Here is a 26,968-nt window from a genome sequence, read left to right on the forward strand (position 1 = left end):
GGTCTGAGTCTGCCAAACAATGGGATGCAGTAAATAGGGAATTCTGAGCATGGAAAGCAGTATGTGTAAAGACAAGGTTCAAGTAATATCTGAAAAATACTCTGGAGGGTGCATGGTAAACAGTGGTAGAAGATGAAACTTAGGTCAGAGATACATTTACATCTGCTGAACATTCTGGCCTTCGCCCTCTAGGCCAACAGATGCCAGTCAAGGCTTTTAGTGATCAAATTAGTTTTTACTTTTGTTTTGTCTTAGCATGTATCTCCAGCAGTTCTGTGGAGCATAAGACTGCAATGAGGAGAGACAAGTAACAGATCAATGAGACTGGAGACTTTTGGACTCTTAGAGTTGAGATGATGAGTACATAAATAGAGATTATTAGGAAAAAAAGCATAGCCAGATTCAGAGATGGTTATGATGAAATTGACAGGATTTAGTGACATTGAAATGAGGAACAGTAAGGGTAACTGGTTGGGCACAGAAGACTTGGAGGGCATGGGGATGAGGCAGCCTCTGGGAAGCCACCAAACAGGAAATCAACCCAGACCGAAGTCAGATAGGATGTTCAGTGTTTACTGGCTAAGGGGCCAGGAAAAGGAGGGAGGATCCAGGCAAGAAGAGATGTAGGGAAACTTGGGAAACCTGGCTGGAATGACAGCTGCAGGTAGATCCCAAATAAGTTTTCTGAGCTGCCAAGAGGGAAGTGACTTCACCTAAGGTCCATCCCCTTAAGTGTGGGTAGTGGGGGCGGTAAAGAAGTTCCAATCCAACGTGGTCAGTTTGACACTCTTATTTTTAATAAAAACTTGGAATTAATCTAAACCCTACTTGAAATAGGATAATGATATTGACTGATCATTCTCCCTCAACTAGTATTCCTCCTGAAGGTAATTCAGATACTGCACAGAGACCATCATTAATTCTGAAATCAGAGAGGAATTATTCAGAAAGCAACTCTTTGTAAACCTCTATAGTGCTACTAAAGTGTTTTACATCTTTTCAAAGGTGGGCAGATACAAATGGACACAATGATGGTGAAGAATAAATGATTACATACTTTGTCTTGATCTACACTTTTTTAAGAGGTCCCTTTTTATGGGCAACATTCTGTGAGTTAATTTTTCCTGTCCATGACATTCTAGTGTTTTTTTAATTGCTAACCATCCGGATTTGCTGTCAGTATGAATCAGGTTTTTTGTATAATTAAGCCAGCTTATCTGTCACCCAACATAATGAATCCATTCTATTTTAATTACTTTTCCATTTCCAGAACCAGTCATCCTGTATTAATACAAATATAGGAAAATCTGAGTCACTTTTGTACTATAAGTAATAACACAGAATGTCTATCATACACTTACCTCACATTTTTAGAAACATTCAACATAATTTGATAAAATATTAGTATTTTGCCAGAAACACAGAAACCAGGAAAGACATCCGTATTTTAGTTCATTCACTCTCTTCATGAAGCAGACTTCGTAAACCCTATAATTTATTTCCCGGAATTTCACAGTGTTGATTCTATATCCAACCAATGACACATTGTAATGTATGAAGCCTTTCTGTTTCCGAGGTAATTTCAGAGAAGCATTGTCTGTCAGCTCAGTTTTATCGCTTGTCCTTTTGCAGGTTTTTTTTTTTTCATTTACTCCTTCCTTAACTGAGCATGATTCTCGTCACTGGGGATGCAGCAGTGAAAGAGACAGAAAAAGGTTCTGAGTCCCATTGAACTCACGTGGCAGGTGGGAGAGACAGATGGTAAACAGCTGTCACCAATAGTGATGAGTAATGTGCAGAGAATTTGAAGAAGGTAGTGTGATAGAGAGGGCTTCTGTAGCTGGAGGGCTCAGGGGAGACCTCTCTGAGGAGGTGGCATTAAAGCTGACACTTGACTGACAGGAGATGCCATGAGATGATCGTGGGATTGAGCATTCTAGGAGGAAGTCATGGCTAGAGCAAAGGTCACGAGTGAAAATGTAATCCAGAAACCAAATGAACACCAGTGCTGCTGGAGTGACGTGAACTAGACAAGTGGTAAGAAATGGGCTTAGGGAGGGAGAGGACATTCAAGGTAAGGCTTGGGGATTTCGTCTCAAGTTCCATGAAGAGATCCTGGAGGATTTTAAATGAGAGAGTGATGTGATCAGATTTGTTCTTACAAGATTGGGCTGGCTGCTCTGTGGAGAATAGATGGATGGAGGCAAGTATGGAAACAGCAAGATAAGGTTCAACTGAGAGATGAGCTTGGCTTGCATCAGAGGTAAAGAGAAGTAGATAACTCAGATTTTTTGTTTCATAAGTATCAGAACTTTGGCATCCCTTAATCATTCAGGGAAGTTATTGCACTTGTCATTTTCAAATATTCTTTGCACAGTTACATATTTTCCATGGCTAGAGCAACGTGTGACATTTAGCTCTCTAGATTCAAATCCAAGTTCTCCAACTTAGTGGTCATATGACTTCAAGCATGTCTCTTAACCGCTTTATATTTGTTTCATCTAATATAAAAAATGGACTAGTAATCTTACCTATTTCATTGTTGACAGAAGTGACTAAGAAAATGCACATAAAAATACTTAGCACACTACTAGTCTACAGTAAGAACTCAATGAATGTTAGTAATTAGATACTGGATTTCTGCCTTAGCCTTCTTACTAAGACACATTTAGGTCTCAATACCCAGGAATAAAATTTACAGTAATAACAATTTTAAGAAGCAGATTTCTGCTCTTCATTTCATAATTTTTTCATGTATTATTAGGATACAGTTTTTTTAATATCTTACCAGTAATCTTTATTTAATATACTCCCAGATTTCACATCAGGTAATACTTCATTTTTAAAGTGACTTTTTGTTATCTGGGTTTTGAACATCTGTAGCCTTTTAGAGAGATTGAATATAATCAGTTTTACTGCAGAGTTTGTGTTTTCAACCCTTCAAACAGGGTGAAGGAGGATGGGCATGTGATGCCAAGATTATGTAAATCATGTGAAAGCTTAGTTCCCCACCCCCACCGGTGCCATAACAGCACCTGGTCACTGTTCGGGTGTGCCCTGCTCAAGTGTGGTCCTCCCGCTTATCCTGTGGACTTAGGTCCATGTTGGATCTGTGGTGGGAAAAGACCCTACTTGTTTGGATCACAGAGTAATCTCAAAGACCTTGTATAGAATCTTTGGTTCCCTTGTACACACTGGTTCCTGTCACTCTGTTGAGCTGCCGCTGCATCTCAGACTCTCAGGACTGGTTGTTTGCCTCTCAAAACAGGCTTGAGAACAGTAGGAAAGTAGAGTAGGTCAATGTGGCATATGGTTGAGTTTGTATGCACAGATGTTGTTAGAGAATAACAAGGACAGTCTTTTAAATTGGCTCCTCAGTTATAAATGTGGCATGCAGATGTTTCATGGTTATGGCTGGGATTGAGGTACATTTAGCAAATGGTCCTTTTCGTGAGATAACACATTAACCTAATTTTGAAAAGCTCTGATTCTCATCTCCATCTGAAGTTACTTGGAGAGGGCAAGTCAGTCTGTGCTGTAAGCATCTTATAGCATCATCCCTGATATGGAGCATCATCCAGCACAGATGGAATCTAGAATCCCCTTCTGTGCAGAACATTCAACATTAAATACATACATATTTTGTGGTTCTTCTGGTTTCGGGTTCTCTGTTTCTTCTTGTATTTTTAATGACAGATAATTTTTAAATATTTAATTCTGAAGCTTTTACACACTGTGGCACAGGTAAAGCAGTCCCCTCTCTGATGTAACAGCTCCCTAAGCCCAGAGTGGGAGATATTACTATTGAACCACTGGCTCGTTTCCAAGTACCATGTGTGGAATCTGCTAGTTTTTAGATGTTGACTCCTGCAGTTTGTCCCTCCTCATTATTGTGCTGATTGCACAGATGCTATTGTTTCTAAATGCTTTAGGAAATGACAGAGTCTAGATGTTTTGGGAAATCGGTAACAAATATGTGTGTGTGTATTGGAACATTTATACTCAGTGGAGATACACCCGGTAATCCTATGATTTTTCCTTTTACCTCTTTGAAAGTCAGTGTGGTTGTGGCTATTAAGAGATTGATGTGAGGGTCTCCATTAGTTTAGAGAATCAGCTGTGAATTCTCAGCTCTGCCAGCACCCGCAGAACTTACCAGGGGGCTCCCATCCATCCTGTATGCCTGATAGAGGGATCTCGGCTCTCCCTGGTCTGTGAAGAACAAGTCCCCTCCAGTAGATAAATATCCCATCATTTCACAGTGTAGCACCCCAGTTTGATTATATTCATGTTTATTTGTAAGCTTTCTTTTTTTTCTGCTTTCTTTTACATACGTGGACATAACTCACTTTCTGTGTGTTTGCTTTTCTACCACAGACACGGGAGCAGAAAGACAGGCACTAAAAGAAAATGTGTATCCTAAATTGAGAGAATTCTGCAGAGAAAACTATGGATTAGAATTTCAGGTAACTATGATATTAATTTCACATTTAACTTTATCAGCTAAACAACTAATGTTTGTTTCTTGTCACAACTTAGGTGTTATAAAAGACAAGTTTTAAGCTCTGGAAAATGTCATTTCTTTAAGCATGGATAAAAAGAAACACTGGAAAATAGAAGTAAAATATTTCATCATTTTTGAGGTTTTGCACTTTTACTCTCTGCTTCTTGGACCCTACTTATTATTGGCTCATCTTTCTCTTTGAACCATGTTTATCTGCTTTGTTACTAACCTCCACTAACATAAAAAGGCGAAGGTTGCAAAGCACCTGCCTTCACACTGGCGTCTCTAGAAACGTTGTGCATCTGAAAATTGCAGCTGGAACTTCCCTGGCAGTCCAGTGGTTAGAACATCATGCTTTCACTGCCGAGGGTATGAGTTCAGTCCTTGGTCAGGGAACTAAGGTCCTACAAGCTGTGCAGCACAGCCCAAAAAAAAGGAAAAGAAAAAAAGTACAAATTGGGATCAACTCTCTTACAAGTACTTATTTTTAGCATCTTGACTAGTCCTTGCCTTCTGTTTCACCTTTTAGTTTTTATTCACATTGTCAAATGTCCTTTTTCCCAAGTATTTCAGAATTTACCGTTTACCAAGAAAAAATATCAGCATTTCAAGAGGCTGTAACTGTGCACATCATTGCTGAAATTCATAAACATGGCATTGTAGACACCGTCAATTTGCCCATCTAATAGAGAAGTACTAGGAGACATTGGTCATATCCTCGACATCCAAAGTTTTTTGAAGTAAATGTCTCCTGCAACAGATAGCATTATGTAGTGAGAATTTGTTAACCTCATTCGCAGTGAACATCTTAACTGCTATCCGAACTACATGTTTACATTGTTAAGTAAGGAGAATGGACTAGAGGTTTGTAGTGTAAGAGTACAAAATGTGCCATTATTAATGGAAGAAAATTTCACCCTTCATTTGTTTCTTCCTGAATACAGTTGACCCTTGAACAGTGCAGGGGTTAGAGGCGCTGACCCTCTTCACAGTTGAAAATCCACGTGTAACTTTACGGTCAGCCCTCTGCATCCACAGTCCCTCTGTATCTACCATCTCTCCATATCTGCAGATTCAGTCAACCATGGATCATTTAATACTATAGAACTTACTAGTAAAAAAAAAAAAAAAAGCCACACATAAGTGGGCCCATGCAGTTAAAACCTGTGCTATTCAAGAGTCAACTGTAAATATTCCATCTTGGTATACCTCATAATGCCTTCTAATATGATGTATAAAATAATAGTTTCTAAATGACTTTAATCCTAATGCTTAGTGTCCATCAGCAACAAGCTAATACAACACAAATATTGAAGAGTTAACTCGTAAGTCACTGTTTACTTGAAAAACTATGAACCTAGATTCCTTGTTGAGAAATCAGCACTACTTTATATAAGGGCTCTGGTTCTACCGATAACAAGGTCTGGACTGTTAAAAAAATATGTCAGTTTCCAAAGACTAAGACATTCCTTGGGGACTCAGTTAGTATATAACCCAATTATTCCTTGGGTTGTACTAATAACAGGGTCTCGACTGTTTTAAAAAAAAGATTATATGTCAAAGTTTCCAAAGACTAAGACATTCCTTGGGGGTTCACTTAGTATAAAGAAATATGTCTAAGTATATTGATCCCATCTTTGAGTTTATTTGGGTTTTCATCACTTTTGTTAGTAGAAGATTGAGCTGCAGAACAGCTGCCATAAAACATGAAACTGATTAGGATTAGCTGAAGGGGGAAAAAATACACATTTTCTAAATTATAAGCATTTACAGGAGAAGAGAAATAAAGCCGAAGGAAAAATGTAGAAGGCAAGGTCCGTAGAAGAAATTAATGGCAAGGATCATTCCAGGCAAGTATATTGAATCCATTGATGAGAATCTCACAGCAGGGGAAATAGCATTGGGTAAAGTGTGATGTGGAATTGACTCCCAGCTCTTGACTGCGAGTGATTTAACCCATCCCCATATCCTTCACAGGCTTCCCTCCTAGCTCAGTTGGTAAAGAATCCACCTGCAATGCTGGAGACCCCAGTTCGATTCCTGGGTTGGGAAGATCCCCTGGAGAAGGGATAGGCTACCCACTCCAGTATTCTTGGGCTTCCCTTGTGGCTGAGCTGGTAAGAATCTGCCTGCAAGGAGGGAGACCTAGGTTCGGTCTCTGGGTTGGGAAGATCCCCTGGAGAAGGGAAAGACTACCCACTCCAGTGTTCCGGCCTTGGACTATACAGTCCATGGGGTCAGGAAGAGTCGGACAAGACTGAGTGACTTTCACTTTCACTTTCTGGTCCTTCACTATGTAAGATGGGTTGTGACAGCTTACAAATCCGAGGTTGTATTTGCTTTTTACCTTCCAAGCTTCTAAGCTCAAGTACATAATATCTGAATCTAAGAATATACCTCTTAGCATAAGGTTGATTATAGATCTTCCTGAGGCTGTGTTGAGCTTGCTGTGTATGGTTCTTGGAACCATAAAGAAATGGTTCTCTTTTCCAACTGCAGCAGAATGTGCCAGAAGCTTCATGAAAAAAAAAAAAAATAGTTTACCTGTACCATGTCCTGAATTCCATGTCTGTGCATTGGACCCAGGAGAAATGTATTTCCTAGAATTACTCAGACATACCGGGCTATTTCATGCCCTCTTGCCTTTGCTGTTCTCACTGCGTACAGTGCTTTTCTTCTGGTACTTGCCCTGCTTCACCTCCTAAGTCCCACTCACGGAGATTCTTCCTGCCTCACCTTAAGTCGTGCCCCTCCTGTTCTTGCCCACTTCTCTGCAACTGTGTGTCTTTTCATTTGGTTCCTTGAACACTTCAAGCCTATTCCCATTTAAGGATTTTGCACTGGCTGGCTGTTCTCTCTGTAGGAATGCTTACTGCTTCATCTTTACATGGGTGCTTTCTTACTGTTCTTCAAGTCTCTGCTGAAATGTCATTTCCTAGAGATGCTTCTATAATGACTCAATCTAAAATAAGGCCCTAGGTGTGCTCTCTTTTATATCATCCTGTTCTAGTTCTTTGCATAGCATATGTCAGTGTTGAATATTTTTCTTGTTTACTCATGTTTCTTCAAGAAGCAAGAAACAATCTTTCTCTCAAGATTGTTCCACAAGTACAGAGACTTGTCTGTCTTCATGACACCTACATTTCCTAATCCTAGAATAATGCCTAGCTCATAGTAACACTCCAAAACAATGTGTTGAATGAGTAAAGTCTCAGCCCAACCATTATCTGCTTAAAGAATCATTCTCTGATAGCCCTATTCGTCTCAGTTTATGCCACATACCCTGATCCCCTAAAACCCTGTGTATAACTCCCAGTCATTCATCTGGTTCATTTAAGAAGTATTTGTTGACCATCAGCAACATGCTAGACAACATTCCAAGTGCTGGGAATACAGGAAGAAATCATCACCCTCTTTCTGTGGAGCTTTGAATATTGTTGAGAGAGGCAGACAATAAATAGTAAATTCCAGTGATAACAGATGCATTTTATTGAATAAAAGATTTTTTAAAAAGTAAAGCATGATAAAAGGAGGTAGGGAATACTGGGTGGTCAGAGAAGGACTCAGTCATAAGATAGCCTTTGAGCAGATATCTCCAGAAAGTGATAGAGAAAATCTTGCAGATGTTTTAGAAGGAAAATCCCAGGTATAGGCAACCAGAAAAGCGGTTTTGGATGAGAATGTATTCAGAACATTCTGGTCTTGTTAAAAAGGCCTAGCGGTAATAGAGTTGAGTTGAGTAAGGGAAATGATCGTCGGAGATGACATCAAAGGCAGATCATACGGAAATTTACGGACGGAGATTAAGGACTTACAGTTTTCCTCAGTAAGAGAACATGATATGATTTATGTTTAACGGGTTCAGGGAGCTGGTAAGGGGTGGGAAGTGATGGCAGAAGCAGGAAGATGGTGCAAGTAAGAAATCATCATGGTACAGACTAGAATGAGCAGTTAAGAGATATCTCGTTAGATGAATTTTTCATCACCTGTCTATAAAGTCTCAAAGTTCTCAGGACTGGAATTGTGTCTTATTCAACTTATCCCAGTAATCAAGTAGCTGACGCATAGTAAGCCATTTAGGGTTAAATCTTTATTGAACTAAGTTGATAGACTGTGGAGTTACACTTTAACAGTGTCATGTACTTTTATCTCTGTGCCTGTTTGGCAAACTGTTTTCTAGTATTCCCTTTATTTTTTTTAATTTAAACTAAGAAAAACATCTGCTTCTGCTTTATTGACTATACCAAAACCTTTGACTGTGTGGATCACAATAAACTGTGGAAAATTCTGAAAGAGATGGGAATACCAGACCACCTGACCTGCCTCTTGAGAAACCTGTATGCAGGTCAGGAAGCAACAGTTAGAACTGGACATGCAACAACAGACTGGTTCCAAATAGGAAAAGGAGTACGTCAAGGCTGTATATTGTCACCCTGCTTATTTAACTTATATGCAGAGTACATCATGAGAAATGCTGGGCTGGAAGAAGCACAAGCTGGAATCAAGATTGCCGGGAGAAATATCAATAAACTCAGATATGCAGATGACACCACCCTTATGGCAGAAAGTGAAGAAGGACTAAAGAGCCTCTTGATGAAAGTGAAAGTGGAGAGTGAAAAAGTTGGCTTAAAGCTCAACATTTAGAAAACAAAGATCGTGGCATCTGGTCCCACACTTCATGGCAAATAGATGGGGAAACAATGTCAGACTCTCCAAAATCACTGCAGATGGTGAGTGCAGCCATGAAATTAAGAGACGCTTACTCCTTGGAAGGAAAGTTATGACCAACCTAGATAGCATATTCAAAAGCAGAGCTATTACTTTGCCAACAAAGGTCCATCTAGTCAAGGTTGTGGTTTTTCCTGTGGTCATGTATGGATGTGAGAGTTGGACTGTGAAGAAAGCTAAGCGCCAAAGAATTGATGCTTTTGAACTGTGGTGTTGGAGAAGACTCTTGAGAGTCCCTTGGACTGCAAGGAGATCCAACCAGTCTATTCTAAAGGAGATCAGTCCTTGGTGTTCTTTGGAAGGACTGATGCTGAAGCTGAAACTCCAATACTTTGGCCACCTCATGCGAAGAGTTGACTCATTGGAAAAGACTCTGATGCTGGGAGGGATTGGGGGCAGACGGAGAATGAGATGGCTGGATGGCATCACCAACTCAATGGACATGAGTTTGAGTGAACTCTGGGAGTTGGTGATGGACAGGGAGGCCTGGCATGCTGCAATTCATGGGGTCGCAAAGAGTCGGACACGACTGAGCGACTGAACTGAACTGAACTGAAGATTGTTTTTGGCTGCCCTGGGTCTTGGTTGCTGCATGTGGGCTTTCTCTAGTTGTAGTACACGGGCTTCTCTTTGCATTGGCTTCCCTTGTTGCAGAGTACAGGCTTGGGGCGCATGGGCTTTAGCAGTTCCATCTTCTGGGCTCTAGAGTGTAGGCTCAGTAGTTGTGGTGCACAGGCCTAGTTGCCCCTTTGCATGTGAGCTCCTAGTCCCCCAACCATGGGTCAAACCCATGTCCCCTGCATTGCAAGGCAAATTCTTAATCACTGGACCACCAGGGAAGTCCCTAAAATAAGATCTTTAATGAAAATGCATCAGCCTGTCTGATGATGTGAACTTAAGCTAATTTAATGTGTGATATATACCTAGTTGACTGCTCAGAGATGGGACCATTGAATGAAAAAAATGTCAAGCCTACTCAGAGGATTAAGCATACTTGGCTCAGGGAAGGACAGGGTATGTAAGTAAGAGGTTATTTGATTGGCCAGTGTTCAGTAAGTGCCCTTGGCTATGGGAAAGAGGGTAGAAAGGAAGAACAGGGAAATAAATGGGGAAAAATAAAGATGATTGGGGTAAAAGCAAGTGGTACAGGACTAGTAAATAAAGGGCTTTAATTATATGTCCACAGGCCATCCATCTTGCTTTCAGATGCTTTCTGTCCATTCTCACTGCTAAGCCCCTGATCTAATACTCATTGCTTCAAAAAATCAAATGAGCAAAGACAATCCTAACTGATCTTGTTCTTGGCTTACCCACAATAGGTTGCAAGTCCTAGAGGAAGAGACTAGTCCTCACTTATTTTTAAGTCCCCAGGGCTTGGGAAGAGGGTTCAACATTTACTGGATTTGGTAAAAGAGTGTCAGCAGAACTGCCTTACATCATCATCCTACTTGAGTTTTCCTATACATCACCAGAGGAACCGTACTTAAATGTAAGGTTGTCAGTTTCTTTGCTTAAAACTTTACAGTGGCTCCCTGCTGCTTACAGGCTCCCTCTGTAATATGATCCCAGCTGTCTTTCCACCTTCATCCACCATTCTTCCCAAAATAAACAGGCCATCCTCGACCTGTCCTTGGATCCCATCTTGCCACTTATTCATTCCTGACTTTAAAAGCTCATTTGCTCCATCTGTTTCAGTTTTCCTTTCTTATTACAAATACTCTTTCTCCTGTGCTTCCTGCCTTTCAGAATCCAGCTCCAGGCCTTGCTTTCTAAGAAGTTTTTTTCAGATTCCCAAATATCCCCTTTCTCCTCCCTGAATTCTTAGCAGTCTCCCCCATCCCAGCAGGTACCCTGAGCACGAGTAAACCTGATGAGGGCAGGGACCACTAACAGGATATCTGATTGATCTGGGCACTTAGCCGCTGGTGCATTTTGAAAGCAATTTCATTTCAGTCCAGCCACTCAACTTAGTATCATTTCTTAAGAATTCCTTCTGATAGCAAACATTTTGACAGGCACCTCATATTTATCTCACATCATCTTAGAAACCGGGGCTTTCCTGATAGCTCAGTTGGTAAAGAATCCACCTGCAATGCAGGAGACCCCAGTTCAATTCCTGGGTCAGGAAGATTCCCTGGAGAAGGGATAGGCTACCCACTCCAGTTATTCTTGGACTTCCCTTGTGGCTTAGCCAGTAAAGAATTCACCCACAATGCAGGAAAGCTGGGTTCGATCCCTGGGTTGGGAAGATCCCCTGGAGAAGGGAAAGGCTACCCACTCCAGTATTCTGGCCTGGAGAATCCCGTGGACTCTGTAGTTCATGGGGTAGCAAAGAGTTGGACATGACTGAGCGACTTTCACTTCACTTCATCTTAGTAATCCTGTTTCCTTTTCTTCACCTTTAGCATCCACTAAATCCCAAATACCTGCAGGATTTTCCTCCTAAATATTTCTTCAGTCTGTGCCATCTGTCCTAGTCTATATTACTGTCATCTTGACTATGCAGTAGATTATCTTGCTGGCCTTCATCTCCTCCTCCTCCTTCCCAACATCAACCCCTCCATCCCCAGACCTCCTCCATTGTATTACTGCTGTGGTATCTCTGAAATACAAACCAACTCATTCATCCGCAAGACACGTTTTGTACTTCTCAGCCTGGAATGTGAGGTTCTCTTTTCCATTTCCCCCATTCCCCACCCCAGTCTACTACTGAGTCCTGTCTGTCCCCTCTTCCACAGGCAGCCTGTTTTAGCCTTTGTAATCTACATTTGTGGGCTTCTCTGGTGGCTCAGTGTTAAAGAATCTACTTGCAATACAGGAGACATGGGCTTGATCCCTGGGTCGGGAAGATCCCTTGGAGAAGGAAATGGCAACCCACTCCAGTATTCTTACCTGGGAAATCCCATGGACAGAGTAGTCTGGCAGGCTACAGTCCATGCGATCGGAAAGAGTCAGACATGACTTAGTGACTCAGTAACAACAATCTACGTTCAGTTTCCCAAATAGATTCTTTTTATTCCCCTGAGTCTGCAGACTCACTGTGCCCTTTGTGTGGTGTGCCCTTAAATTGTCCCCCATGCCAATGACTAGAAAATTTTCTACTTTAATAGCATGTATCGTATTGTTTTAATTGCTTTTAAAATGTTTTTTTTTTTTTTTCCACCACTAACCGGAAGCTCCTTGAGATCAGAAGTCATATTATTTATATCTTTTTATCACCAGTCTTTTTTAGAGACCCTAGTTCATCTTATATACATAATAAATGTTGATTACAGTGAATTTATTGATTAAATGAATAAGACCCAGAAGCTGAGAGTCTTGACCAGGGCTGTGCAAAAGAAATATAATGGGAGCCACAGGTACAAGTCACAAATGCAATTAAACTTTCCAGCTACATTTTAAAAAGTAAAAGGAAACAAAAAAAAAATTTAAGAATGTATTTTATATGTCACTTTATATCCAAAGCATCGTTTCAACATACAAGCAACATAAAAATTACTGAGTTATCCTATATCCTTTTTTCACACTAAGTCTTCAAAGTCCAGTGTATATTTTATACTCATAACACATCCTGATTCAGACTGGCCACATTTCAGGTGCTCAGCAGCCGTATGTGGTCAGTGGCTTCCATGCGGGTCTGTGAAGTTCTAGAGGGAGTGGTCAAGGTGAGCCCATTCTAACAGCAGGGAGAGCCTTACTGCCCAGGGATGTGTCCTGCTGCAGGTGATGGAGAGACTTTATTAGAGGAACTGCAGTGGGGATGGAAATTCATTTGAACATGTTTAAAAAAATCCAGATGATGATTCAGAAAATAATTTTTCACTAGTCACATTAGTAACTTATATTTGATCACTTTGGGACATTGCATTAGTATAGCATGTCAACAACAACAAAACACACACACACAGTGTAAAAGCTATGAATCATGTTTTTTTGTGTCTTACTGTGGACTGTAGCCCAGGAGACAGCTTCTCAGAGAGCTCTGAGAAACTGTTCCAAGAGGTAAGGAGGAGATGGGTACATATGTGATTTTGGCAAAGTAATGAGCATGCAATAAACCATGAATCTCAGTAGCAGGTTGCTTCTGGTCACCAGGACAGGGTATCTTAATTAATGACTTTAGTGCTTTTCTAAGTGCACTCATCTCCAAGCCAGGCTTCAGCAATACGTGAACCGTGAACTTCCTGATGTTCAAGCTGGTTTTAGAAAAGGCAGAGGAACCAGAGATCAAATTGCCAACATCCGCTGGATCATGGAAAAAGCAAGAGAGTTCCAGAAAAACATCTATTTCTGCTTTATTGACTATGCCAAAGCCTTTGACTGTGTGGATCACAATAAACTGTGGGAAATTCTGAAAGAGATGGGAATACCAGACCACCTGACCTGCCTCTTGAGAAATCTGTATGCAGGTCAGGAAGCAACAGTTAGAACTGGACATGCAACAACAGACTGGTTCCAAGTAGGAAAAGGAGTACGTCAAGGCTGTATATTGTCACCCTGCTTATTTAACTTCTATGCAGAGTACATCATGAGAAAACTGGACTGGAAGAAACACAAGCTGGAATCAAGATTGCTGGGAGAAATATCAATAATCTCAGATATGCAGATGACACCACCCTTATGGCAGAAAGTGAAGAGGAACTCAAAAGCCTCTTGATGAAAGTGAAAGTGGAGAGTGAAAAAGTTGGCTTAAAGCTCAACATTCAGAAAATGAAGATCATGGCATCCAGTCCCGTCACTTCATGGGAAATAGATGGGGAAACAGTGTCAGACTTTATTTTCTTGGGCTCGAAAATCACTGTAGATGGTGACTGCAGCCATGAAATTAAAAGACGCTTACTCCTTGGAAGGAAAGTTATGACCAACCTAGATAGCACATTCAAAAGCAGAGACATCACTTCACCAACAGAGGTCCGTCTAGTCAAGGCTATGGTTTTTCCTGTGGTCATGTGTGGATGTGAGGGTTGGACTGTGAAGAAGGCTGAGCGCCGAAGAATTGATGCTTTTGAACTGTGGTGTTGGAGAAGACTCTTGAGAGTCCCTTGGACTGCAAGGAGATCCAGCCAGTCCATTCTGAGGGAGATCAGCCCTGGGATTCCTTTGGAGGGAATGATGCTGAAGCTGAAACTCCAGTACTTTGGCCACCTCATGCGAAGAGTTGACTCATTGGAAAAGACTCTGATGCTGGGAGGGATTGGGGGCAGGAGGAGAAGGGGATGACAGAGGATGAGATGGCTGGATGGCATCACTGACTTGATGGATGTGAGTCTGGGTGAACTCCGGGAGTTGGTGATGGACAGGGAGGTCTGGCGTGCTGTGATTCATGGGGTCGCGAAGAGTCAGACACGAGCGACTGAACTGACCTGAACTGAAGTATGGAAAGATGCAAAAATCCAGGTTCATAAAATTTCTATGAAGGCCTATCTCACCAGGTTACCCAGAATACAGAGGGCTCCAGTCTCCTTTCAGGGTGTGTTTAAGGTCAGTGACTCCAGTGGCTAATGACTTAATTCTTATAGAACTGGATAGTGAGCACCTTTCTACAGTTTTCAGATGCATAACCTGAAATCATTAATGCAACTTTCAAATATGCTGTGGAATTGGGACTACATAACTAAATGAGGCAACAGACTAAAACTTATGGTCAAGCAGTTCATTTGCCTGCTATCTAAAGACTTAAACTTTACTTGAAATTAAAAGGTGAAGGTGATGGAAATGCTTATTTCCCAGTATTAGATGAATAGTCCTTGTCTTGATAAGTGCCATTTGTTACCTTTTTCAGTGTTGCTAAGTACAGATTTTTTTTTTAAATTCCCTAAAACTCTTGCAATTATCTGTAACAACTTGGTCTCAGAACAGGAACTCCTGTGCTGGCCTAGTCCTTTTCCTTCTCTCCGCCAGGCAGGTGTTGAGTTCCTAGGGTGTAGGGAAGTGTGAGTGAACTCTGCAGCTCCAGTCAGCAGGAAGACCTTGCCAAACCTGCTCTCTGCCCCATGTTGACATTGTGGTGCTGCTTGAAGGCACCAGAGTGACCAGTGCTCGTCCTTGGTGAAGGTGCTTCCTGAGGCCCCTTTGGTCTAGAATTTTCTCTTCTTTGCTTGAGGTTCCATCTCTTCATATTTCCTTTGGCAGCACAGATCCAGACCTATCTACCTTTTTTATCTCTAGACCCCCAGTTAGATGCCATCTTCTTAAGCTGGTGCCTGTGTGAGTGAGCCCCATGGCAGCATCTCTGCCCGCTCCTCTAGAGTTACAGGAGTAATTACATATGTTTCTGCTTTATTGACTACGCTAAAGCCTTTGACTGTGTGGATCACAACAAACTGTGGAAAATTCTTAAAGAGATGGGAATACCAGACCACCTTACCTGCCTCCTGAGAAATCTGTATGCAGGTCAAGAATCAACAGTTAGAATCAGACATGGAACAACAGACTGGTTCCAAATTGGGAAAGGAGTACATCAAGGCTGTATATTGTCACCCTGCTTATTTAACTTACATGAAGAGTACATCATGAGAAAGGCCAGGCTGGATGAAGCACAAGCTGGAATCAAGATTGCCAGGAGAAACATCAGTAACCTCAGATATGCAGATGACACCATCCTTATGGCAGAAAGTGAAGAGGAACTGAAGAGTCTCTTGATGAAAGTGAAAGAGGAAAGTGGGAAAAGCTGGCTTAAAGCTCAACAGTCAAAAATCCAAGATCATGGCATCCCATCCCATCACTTCATGGCAAATAGATGGGGAAACAATGGAAACAATGGCAGACTTTATTTTCTTGGGCTCCAAAATCACTGTAGATAGTGACTGCAGCCATGAAATTAAGAGACACTTGCTCCTTGGAAGAAAAGCTATGACCAACCTAAGAAGCATATTAAAAAGCAGAGACATTACTTTGCCAACAAAGGTCCATCTAGTCAAAGCTATGGTTTTTCCAGTAGTCATGTGTGGATGTGAGAGTTGGACCGTAAAGAAAGCTGAGCACCGAAGAATTGATGCTTTTGGACTATGATGTTGGAGAAGACTCTTGAGAGTCCCTTGAACTGCAAGGAGATCAAACCAGTCAATCCTAATGGAAATCAGTCCCAAATAGTCATTGGAAGGTCTGATGCCAAAACTGAAGCTCCAATACTTAGGCCACCTGAAACAAAGAACTGACTCATTTGAAAAGACCCTGATGCTGGGAAAGATTGAAGGCAAGAAGAGAAGGGGACAACAGAGGATGTGAGATGGTTGGATGGCATCACCAATTCGATGGACATGAGTTTGAGCAGGCTCTGGGAGTTGGTCATGGATAGGGAAGCCTGGTGTGCTGTAGTCCATGGGGTCACAGATTCAGACGCAACTGAGCAACTGAACAGACCTGAATTGTTTTTTGATGTTAAAGTATCAAAAATGGAACCTGTCTTTCTCCCTTTTCCCAGTTTCCCAGTTGTTACCGTTTCTCAGTCTTCTAGACTTTAAAATCTTGGCTCACAGTCCATTCTACACTCTTTACAACCTAGATCCAAATAGCCGTTCCCCTTGATTCACTGGACACTGTTTCCTAGAAGTTCGCCTTGTCTTTTGATCTCACAGGGCTCTGTCTTTACTCAGGCTTCCATATCTTGATAGCTGAATATCTATGGTAACATTCTCTTGATCTTTCCTTACCCTGGGTGGTGGTGTGTTCTGGTCCAGACTGTACACAGCACAGCAGCTACTCAAATAACCTTATTTGAACTGTGTTTACCAAATTTCATTCATTCTAAGATGCATGTTTTTTCATCTCAGAAATTAGTATTTGTCTTACAAATAGTGTGTCATGGTGTAATTGACAGTGCATTTCTTTTTTAGTGGAATGTACAATATTAGAGCAGCCTACTACTGGTGATGCTTTATATTCAGTAGGATATAACACTTTATGTAATTTATGGGATACAGTGGAAATAGCATATGTTTTTCTGTTAGAAAAACTAGAACTCAAATTCTAGGTCTGCAAATTATCTATCCTGTGAGTCTGGGGAAATTGTTTGATCATTTTGACACACAGCTGACCCCTCTGGAAAATGAATGGGATAGTATTTATCTTCCAGGATTACGAGAATTCAGTGAGAGAACATAGCATTCCTGGCATATGGAAAACACTTAACCAGTGTTCCTTTTTTTTTTTTTTAATCCATCTTTTAAGTCTTGCTCCTGATTAAGAATCTGGCATCATGAAATTATTCACATGCATTTTTCTTTTGCCTTTTTTTAATATAGTAAAAGGCCTTTCATCAAGACATCTGTCTGAGGGGTGGTGCTTTGTGTCAGAAGAAATGTGAATGGGAAAAAGATTCAAGAAATATGTCTTGTACACAAGAAAGGTTTATGCAGCCAGACAAAAACCTTGGAAATCACACTGTTAGCTTGTGAGAAGATAGCTCTGAATTCCTTAAATCACTTCTTTAGCATATCAATCAGCACTGAGGACTCTGATCCTGAAGATCTGCTACGTAGAGAAGGCCCAGCTTGTCAGTAAGGCAGAGCTAGGACCCACCTGACGTGGTCTCTAGGAAAATGATGAAGAAGACAGAGGGGCAGAGTTCAGTAGACTTGCTAGCCCTTTCCCTTTCTTGGAGTTGGGCTTCAAAAAAGGGGAGGTGGGTTAGATAAATGAGAACAGCTTGCCTCTGCTCCCTGCTTAGGACTCTGAAAAGAGTTGGCCTCACAGCAGTCCCCGCTCTGCCCCTACCTCTCCCAGCACACCCAGATGTGGCCACATGATGGCCATGGCAACAAGGGACCATGAGATTGACCTTCTCAAGCTACCCTCAGTTACCATGTATCACATATGCTGAGGTAAGAGCTATTGTTATTCTCGAGGACAGGAAGAAGTGACCACACCTCTCCTAGGGTGGAAACACTGGATGGAGGGTGGGCCCAAGGCCTGGACTTCTCATCCCCAGCAGGGCAGGGTAGCCGTAGTTGGCTGCAGAGCAGTACCAGGCTCTGACCAATCTGAGAGGGAAAGGCCAGTATACCTAGGTTAGAGCTGCCCCAACCAGCCTTGCTGCCAGTGATGGCCATCACCTGGGACTGTGCCCTAGCGATCCATTTTTCCCCTTCAGAATGAGACCACCCAGACATCATCTTAGGAAAAGAAGGAGGGGATTGGAAAGCTGCAGTTTTTTCAAGAGTCAGCATCTTGATTCAAAAAAGAATAACCACTTACTAAAGATGGTGATTGCAGCCATGAAATTAAAAGACACTTACTCCTTGGAAGGAAAGTTATGACCAACCTAGATAGCATATTAAATAGCAGAGACATTACTTTGCCAACAAAGGTCTGTCTAGTCAAGGCTATGGTTTTTCCAGTGGTCATGTATGGATGTGAAAGTTGGACTGTGAAGAAAGCTGAACGCCAAAGAATTGATGCTTTTGAACTGTGGGTGTTGGAGAAGACTCTTGAGAGTCCCTTGGACTGCAAGGACATCCAACCAGTCTATTGTAAAGGAGATCAGTCCTGGCTGTTCTTTGGAAGGACTGATGCTAAAGCTGAAACTCTAGTACTTTGGCCACCTCATATGAAGAGTTGACTCATTGTAAAAGACTCTGACGCTGGGAGGGATTGGGAGCGGGAGGAGAAGGGGACGACAGAGGATGAGATGGCTGGATGGCATCACGGACTCGATGGACATGAGTTTGGGTGAACTCTGGGAGTTGGTGATGGACAGGGAGGCCTGGCATGCTGCGATTCATGGGGTCGCAAAGAGTCGGACACGACTGAGCAACTGAACTGAACTGAAAAAGTCCTTGGAAATATTAATTCAAACTAGGGTACCTGAATAGAACAGAAGCTCATTTTATCCTGATAACCAGAGGATAGAGACTTAGACAGCAGACCAAAGAAACTTTAGACAAAATAAAGAAGCTATATTCTCTGTGTCCATCCAAGATGTACACAGGTCAGTGAAATTATGAGTCTTATATTAGTTTGACCTTACTAATGATTACTGAACTAGTCAATTCCTTAGTCTCACACCGAAGGTCCATTGTCAGTTGTGTTGACATGCTTTTCCTCTATTGCATCTTCTTCCACCACCACCCTCATATTCAGTTGAGCCCAGTCTCCTCTATATTCATTTTTTCCTCCCGACTGTCTGCCTGCTCAGGAATCTCAAAATGCATTTTGCTTCCTGAGTTGCCAAAATACATCATTGGCTTTGTAATTAACAGGATGTGTTGTCATTCCCTTGGTCTTTTCTCCACATTGTCAACTAATCACTCCTTTCCCATTTTCCATTAATCAAGTGTGTGCCTCTTTCTAAAGTGAAATGCATCTCCCCTTATTGAATCACACATCATTTCACTCAGGCCAGCACTTCAATTTGTCTAGCTTGCTTCGCATTTTGGTTCTGTCTGTCAAAGCCTGGGCAGGTCTTACCAAGATTGCTATTCTGTAAAAGTCTTATAAGCGTGTTACATCATCCTGCTCCCATCCATGAGCCAGTTTATAAAAAGGGGGAAAGGAAGATTAGTAGCTAGTAGAGGTGATAAAAGGAAAGAAAAGCATTATGTCACCATTGACCTTTCTTGCTCCAGCTGAATTTTAAATACTGGCTCAACATTTCTGCAGTATGGAATGGCTCCTCTAGAATTCTTAAGCCTGACTTCCCAAGACAGGATTTTTGTTCCTCCTTTACTTTGTACATATAGCTGATCTTCTATAGAGCAGTGGCATTGTGGGAAACTCCAGAATTTATTGGAGGAGCTGTACTTTGCTGAACATGTAACTCTGCTAAATTGTGACTGTTCCTTACACAAACTCTGGAAATCACCCAAGAGGATTAGTCCCTCAATAAACAGAATGAGAGATCCCCATTTGCAGGTGACACTTAAGTACCCCAGTCAGGTCCAATCACCATGAAGTCTTTCTCAAACTCTGAACACAAGGTAGCTATTTCTTTCCATCCTTATTTTCTATTTCTTATAGAAAGGAGAGGAGACCTTTTAACAAGTCTTTGCACAGTTAAAGAACATTCATTTAAGAGGTCTGCTCTGTCAATAATCAGTTATAAACAACTGACAAAGTAACTGAAGCCCAGTTTTCTTATCTATAAAGCAAAGTGTTTCTTCAGCCCAATCTTGTTTCCTCTCAGCTCCAAAAATTATGATGCCTCGAGCTTCTGTCTACATTGGCAGGCCACATCACCTTTCTGTCATTGTTGCTCTATCTTGAGGTGCCTCTAGATACCCTCTCTGAAGAACAGTCTCCTGTGCCTGTATCCTTCAGGTCCGGCCTCCTGTCTTACTTCCTCATAATGTCTACCCTACATCCCCAGGGCAGGTTAAGGCACTTGGGTCCCATGGGCTTCACTCATTTATTCACAGACATTTATTGAGCCTCTGCTCTGCCTAGGCCAAGTCGTGCATGCAGTAGATACTCTAGTGTTGAAAACACACCTAGTCCCTGCCCTCAGGGAGTTTACAGTCTCACAGAGAATACAGTCATCGCGATGCTGACTGGGCTGGTGCTTGCTGCAGAGGAAATGCACAGAGCTTGGGGCCTGCATGATGGGGATGCCTTGTGGAACCTAGAGGCACAGGAAGGCCAGCTGAGGAACTGGTACCAGTCTGTGGAAAATTCTGAAGGCTGGGTAGATGGCCAGGTTAAAAAGAAGACCGTTTCTGGCAAAAGGAACATATTTTCATAAGCAAATTTGGGAAGGAATTTTATGTAGCACTCACTGCCTGCCAGGCACTTATTCTAAGTGCAGTATGTATATTAACTTGTTTAATCTTTCCTAGGAGCCTAGGAGGTAAATTCTGTCTTTGCATTTTTTTAGATAAGGACACTTAGAAATATTGAAAGTAACTATTAGAGATCCCACAGCTAATAAGTGGCAGAGTCAGAATGTGAATCAGTGCTCTTTGGCCCTAGGGTGTGTGTTCTTAGTGTACCAATAAAGCCTCTTATATATTCATGAAAATTTATATAAATGTTTAGGTATATAATTTATACCTGTATATATGTAAGTCTATGTGAATATATAAATGTGTACTCATGTATACACATGTTGTACAAATGTGTGTGAGGAATATACAGCTGGAATATGACCCATGAGTGACAACATGGTATAAGGTGAAGCTGGAGGAGAATCCCCATGGACAGAGGAACCTGGCCGGCTACAGTCCATGAGGTCGCACAGAGTTGGACACGACGGAGCGACTAAGCACAGCTCAGCTCGTGCAGGGTCTCATAAATCAGGTCACAGATTCTAGACTCTGTCTTCGGGTGATAGGAAGCATAAGCCTGGAAAATACTGTAAAGCGATGTTAGCAGCCCAGGTTCAAACCCCGCATCTGCTGCTTGCTACCTGTGTAATTTTGAGCAAGTTACTTCTCTATGCCTCAGCCTTTTCATTTACAAAATAGGGATATTTCTGCCTATTCCTATGTTTTAAGGAGTAAGTAAGTTACTCTGTATAGTGTCTGGTAGAATGAAAGGAAATCTTAACTAGGCCATCAGTTTGCATTTTAAAAAGATTCCTCTGCCTGTAGGGTAGTGAGTGGATGAGAAGGAGCAAGGAGAGGAGCAGGGAGATGATTTAGGAAACTAGCAGTCATACAGGCATGGGTGTGCACAGCAGGTCACTCCTGTACAGTGGTGGCTGATATTCCCCAGACAGAGCAGGGCCATCCTTGGGTCTTTGCCTGTGGTCAAGTGCTCTGCCCCTGAAGGAAGTTGGTATCTCGTTGCAGCCTGGCTAAGGTTCCTTTATGCAGTGAGTTTCCCCAGCTTGGTCTCAACATCGATGCATGGAGCTCCTGACCTGCAGCTTCTTTTCTGCCTTCAACAACTTCTGGTACCTTCTTTGTGTCCCCAAGTTCATTAAGCCTTAGTCAGAGGTCCTGCCTTAGTTGAGTGTTTAGTCCTTCCTTACCATCACATTACCATTCGTTGTTAGGACTGTCCCGAGGCCACATCTCCCAAGACACAGAGGCATCAGGTTTGAGGAGTTAGTCATCTTTGTGAGGCTTTGAATGAAACATTATCCTCACTCACGCTATTGGATCCTCTTTCTGAGGAGCGTGTATGACCACTGGGGCCAACCTGTTCTTGTGCTTGATTTAGGACTCAATTTTCTCAGAAATCAGGATACCTTAGTCATGCTCCCATCTATCCTATCAGATAACACTCGACCAAGAGAAAATCTGCAGGTGACCTAAGTCATCAGTATTTGCAATAGTTCTAATAAAGTGACTACAAATAACGTGCCTGAGTGAAAAACCCAAAGTTGGTTCTGTTCTTGTCAGGTTGGTTTTTTTTCCCCTTTCTTGTATCCCATGCATCTGGGGAAAGTCACTCTTAACCAGAGTAAGAATTTCCAGATTCATAAACCGTAGCTTATCACTGAAAACAGTATCTGACAAACCTAGTCTGAGGCATAAGAATGCATGTATACCTGTGGCTGATTCATGTTGATGTGTGGCAGAAACCAACACAACATTGTAAAGCAATTATCCTCCAATTAAATTTTTTTAATTAAATTTTATTTTTTTTAAAGAGCAAAAGGTCTTTTCAAAGCCATGTCTTGTAAAGACCAGTAAGACTAGAGAAATACTATTTTAATAGAAACAAACTCCTAACTATAAGTAATGTGAGTTTTTTCAGTACAAAACAAGATAATTCCTACAGAGCAAATGCCCTAGGCAAGGGCAGAATCATCAGAGTGAGTGTGTAGCCTCCCATGGTAATACCTTTGAGAAGCAGCCTCCATCTTAGTACCGTGTTTGTTCAACACCAGAACCAGTCATCTTGTCTCTGTAGTTACATTTTTTTGCATTCGGATAGTGTCATATGGCTTCCCAGGTGGCACTAGTGGTAAGAATCTGCCTGCCAATGCAGGAGACACAAGAGACTCCTGGGTAGGGAAGATCCCCTGGAGTAGGAAATGGCCCCCCACTCCAATATTCTTGCCTGGAAAATTCCCTGGGCAGAGGAGCCTGGCGCACGACAGCCCATGGGGCTGCAAAGAGTCAGACACTACTGAGCTACTGAACACACACAGTGTCCGATAGCATGGGAAAATTAAGAAGGAAAATATTTTGGAAAATACTTCAATTTCAGAGGCTCTTAATGTGAAACCATTATAAATTGTTTTTGTTTTATTTTGATAAAGCGTAAGGTTATTATTTGTTTCTTACACAGTTGCTTTATTGTTTGTTCAGTAATCTTGGTATTTAAATGATTGTGTCTGATTTCAACTGGTAAAATTTGTTAGAGCTTTTATTTTCTGGCTTTTTTTGTTTTCAGACCAATTCAGCACATTATAATGAGCATGATAAATTAGCTTCCCTGAGAATATTTTTAAAGAAGTTAGATAGTTTTAAGTGAAAAAAGATAAAATCAAATTACTTTCCTAAGCTTTTATATTTAATGATGTAATAAGCAAAGACACATAAAATGTGTTGTCAACAAGGTAGTATTCCAATAAATAGTAAATTAGATTCTAGTGTCTGCAGTGCTTGGACATTAGGCCAAAAGCTAAACTTAATTTTTAAAGTATATGATAAATCTTGTCTTTTTGAGCACTTTGGGTTCAAGCCACTTCTTGCCAGTTATTGATTATGTGGATATATGGCATTTCTGTTTGCCCATAATGGTGTTTTGTGTGGCATAAGCTAAATGTTTCATTTATTTATTTCTTCCTTGTCTTCATGGTTGCTTGATTTTATTTTTCATCATTTTCTGCTCATAAAGACATTTGAGAAAGAACAATTTAAATATTCTCTTACTTCCAGCTTTTCTTTAAACAGTGCAATTGAAGTAAGGATACATGTACCTATGAAGGCCTGGGTGAAGGCAGGGGTGGCCAGATTTTAAGGAAATAACAGGTGCAAAAATGATTATAAAAACTCCCATAGATGGCAAATAAATCTTGTGACATTTAGGCTTCTATTTAAAAAATAAGTGAATGCCTTGTTTTGACTTTTACCCTGGTCATTTGTTCACATATATTTAGTGAGATCTTATTGTTTAGCTCTTCATGTACCAAGTGCATGATTTAAACATTTCTGTTCTTACTCTCTCAGTTCTTTGAATTGGAGTTGTAAGACCTGTAGAAAATCACAGTCCAAGCTAGATGTGCAGAGTATTCCTGAGTGATAATTCAGTTCATGTATCATAAAAATTTGCCCACTTAAAGTATACAATTCAGTGTTTTTAGTGTATTCACAGTTATGTAATCACTGCCAAAATCAATTTTAGAATATTTTCATCATCCGAAGAAGAAATCCTGTCCCTTTGGCATCACTTCCTAATTGCCCTATTCCCCTCCCTCCCAGCCCTGGCCAACCAGTGATCTACTATTTGACAGTATAGATTTGCCTGTTCTAGACCTTTCATGAAAATGGAATCATGCAACAGGTGATCTTTTGTGACTAGCTTCTTTCCCTGAGGATAGCATTTTCAAGGCTCATCCATGTTGTAACATGTATCAGTATTTCATTGCTTTTTTCTTGCCAGAACATACCCCATTGTGTGATGTATATCATTTTTATTTATCCGTTGATCAGTTTATGGACATTTGAAGTGTTTCCACTTTTTGGCTATTATGAATACTACTGTTATGAACATTCATGTACAAATATTTTGTCTAGAGGTAGGTTTTCATCTCTCTTGGGTATATACCAAGAATAATTTGCTGGATCATGTGGTAATTCTGTTCAGTTATTTGGGGAACTGCCAGACTGTTTTCTAAAGTGGCTGCACTGTTCTATACTCCTACCAGCAGTGCATGAGGTTTGTAATCTCCACATCTTTATCAACACTTGTTATCAGTCTTTTTGATCATAGCCATCCTAGTGGGTATGAAGTGTTATCTTGTAGTTTTGATTTGTAATCCCCCTGATGACTAATGAAATTATCTTTTCATGTGGTAATATTGATTAGATTATTGTTTATTGGCAATCTGTATATATTCTGTGAAGAAATATCACTCAAATCTTTTGTCTATTTTAAAATGGATTGTCTTATTGAGTTGTAGGAGTTCCTAATATATTCCAGATACAAACCTATTATCAAATATGATTTGCAAATACTTTCTTCCATTTTAAGGGTGCCTTCTTCACTTTCTTGTTAGTGTCTTTTGAATCACAATTTTTTTTTAATTTTGAGAAGTCAAATTTAATTTACTTATTTATAACTTCGCAATAATATCTAAAAAATCATTGTCAAATCCAGGTCACAAAGATGTTTTCTATAAGAATATGATTTTATAGTTTTAACTCTTAATTTATGTTTAGGATCCATTTTTAGTTAATTTTTATATATGGTGTGAGGTAGGAATAAAACCTCACTCTGTTGCATGTAATTGTCCAGTTATCACAATACTGTTGACTGTTTTGCCACCCTTGTTGAAATTAGTTGACCATAAGTGTGAGAATTTGTTTCTGGATTTTTAATTTTATTCCATTGAATACACTTATGCCAGTATCACACTATCTTGATTATTGTAGCTTCATCAGTTCAGTTGCTCAGTCATGTCCGACTCTTTGCGACCCCATGAACTGCACGCAGCACGCCAGGCCTCCCTGTCCATCACCAACTCCCGGAGTCCACCCTAACCCATGTCCATTGATCATTGATGCCATCCAACCATCTCATACTCTGTCATCCCCTTTTCCTCCTGCCCTCAATCTTTCCCAGCATCAGGGTCTTTTTCAAGGCTGCAGTCACTATCTGCAGTGATTTTGGAGCCCAGAAAAATAAAGTCAGCCACTGTTTCCCCATCTATTTGCCATGAAGTGATGGGACCGGATGCCATGATCTTTGTTTTCTGAATGTTGAGCTTTAAAGCCAACTTTTTCACTCTCCTCTTTCACTTTCATCAAGAGGCTCTTGAGTTCCTCTTCACTTTCTGCCATAAGGGTGTTGTCATCTGCATATCTGAGGCTATTGATATTTCTTCCGGCAATCTTGATTCCAGCTTGTGCTTCTTCCAGCCCAGCATTTCTCATGATCTCTGCATATAAGTTAAATAAGTAGGGTGACAATATACAACCTTGATGTACCCCTTTTCCTATTTGGAACCAATCTGTTGTTCCATGCCTAACTGTTGCTTCCTGACCTATATATAGGTTTCTCAAGAGGCAGGTCAGGTGGTCTGATATTCCAATCTCTTTCAGAATTTTCCACAGTTTATTGTGATCCACACAGTCAAAGGCTTTGGCATAGTCAATAAAGCAGAAATAGATGTTTTTCTGGAACTCTCTTGCTTTTTTGATGATCCATTGGATGTTGGCAATTTGATCTCTGCTTTCTCTGCCTTTTTTAAAACCAGCTTGAACATCTGGAAGTTCATGGTTTACATATTGCTGAAATCTGGCTTGGGGAATTTTAAGCATTACTTTACTAGTGTGTGAGATGAGTGCAATTGTGTTGTAGCTTCATACTGAATTTGAAATCTGGAAGTGTGAGTCTTCCAACTTAATTCTCCTTTTGCAAGATTATTTTGGTTGTTTTGGGTCTCTTGAATTTCCATATGATTTTTAGGATCAGCTTGTCAATTTCTGTAAGCCAGCTGGAAGTTTTATAGTGATTGCATTGAATCTATAGCTTTATCTAGAGGTGTTGCCATCTTAATATTTACTCCCCCCAGCCATTTATAGGGGATGTCTTTCAATGGTATTTTGTAATTTTCAAAATGTAAAATTTACATTTCTTTTGTTCAGTTTATTTATGAGCTTTTTATTCTTTCTCATGCTCTTA

At 40.9% G+C, this 26,968-nt stretch overlaps 1 protein-coding gene across 2 annotated transcripts in view; it reads left to right on the top strand.

Moving 5' to 3' along the window:
* NWD2 (NACHT and WD repeat domain containing 2) overlaps positions 1-26,968 on the top strand; it is a 127,014-nt gene that overhangs the window by 94,663 nt on the left and 5,383 nt on the right. For both annotated transcript variants that reach the window (XR_011567144.1, XM_019962128.2), the window contains exon 2: positions 4,378-4,466. Coding sequence is in view for 1 of the 2 variants with exons in the window: in XM_019962128.2 (XP_019817687.2) it covers positions 4,378-4,466 (89 nt within the window). In the remaining variant the exon portion in view is untranslated. The remainder of the gene's footprint in view (positions 1-4,377; positions 4,467-26,968) is intronic.

This window comes from Bos indicus, chromosome 6, assembly GCF_029378745.1.
Source record: "Bos indicus isolate NIAB-ARS_2022 breed Sahiwal x Tharparkar chromosome 6, NIAB-ARS_B.indTharparkar_mat_pri_1.0, whole genome shotgun sequence".
Classification (NCBI taxonomy): domain Eukaryota; kingdom Metazoa; phylum Chordata; class Mammalia; order Artiodactyla; family Bovidae; genus Bos; species Bos indicus.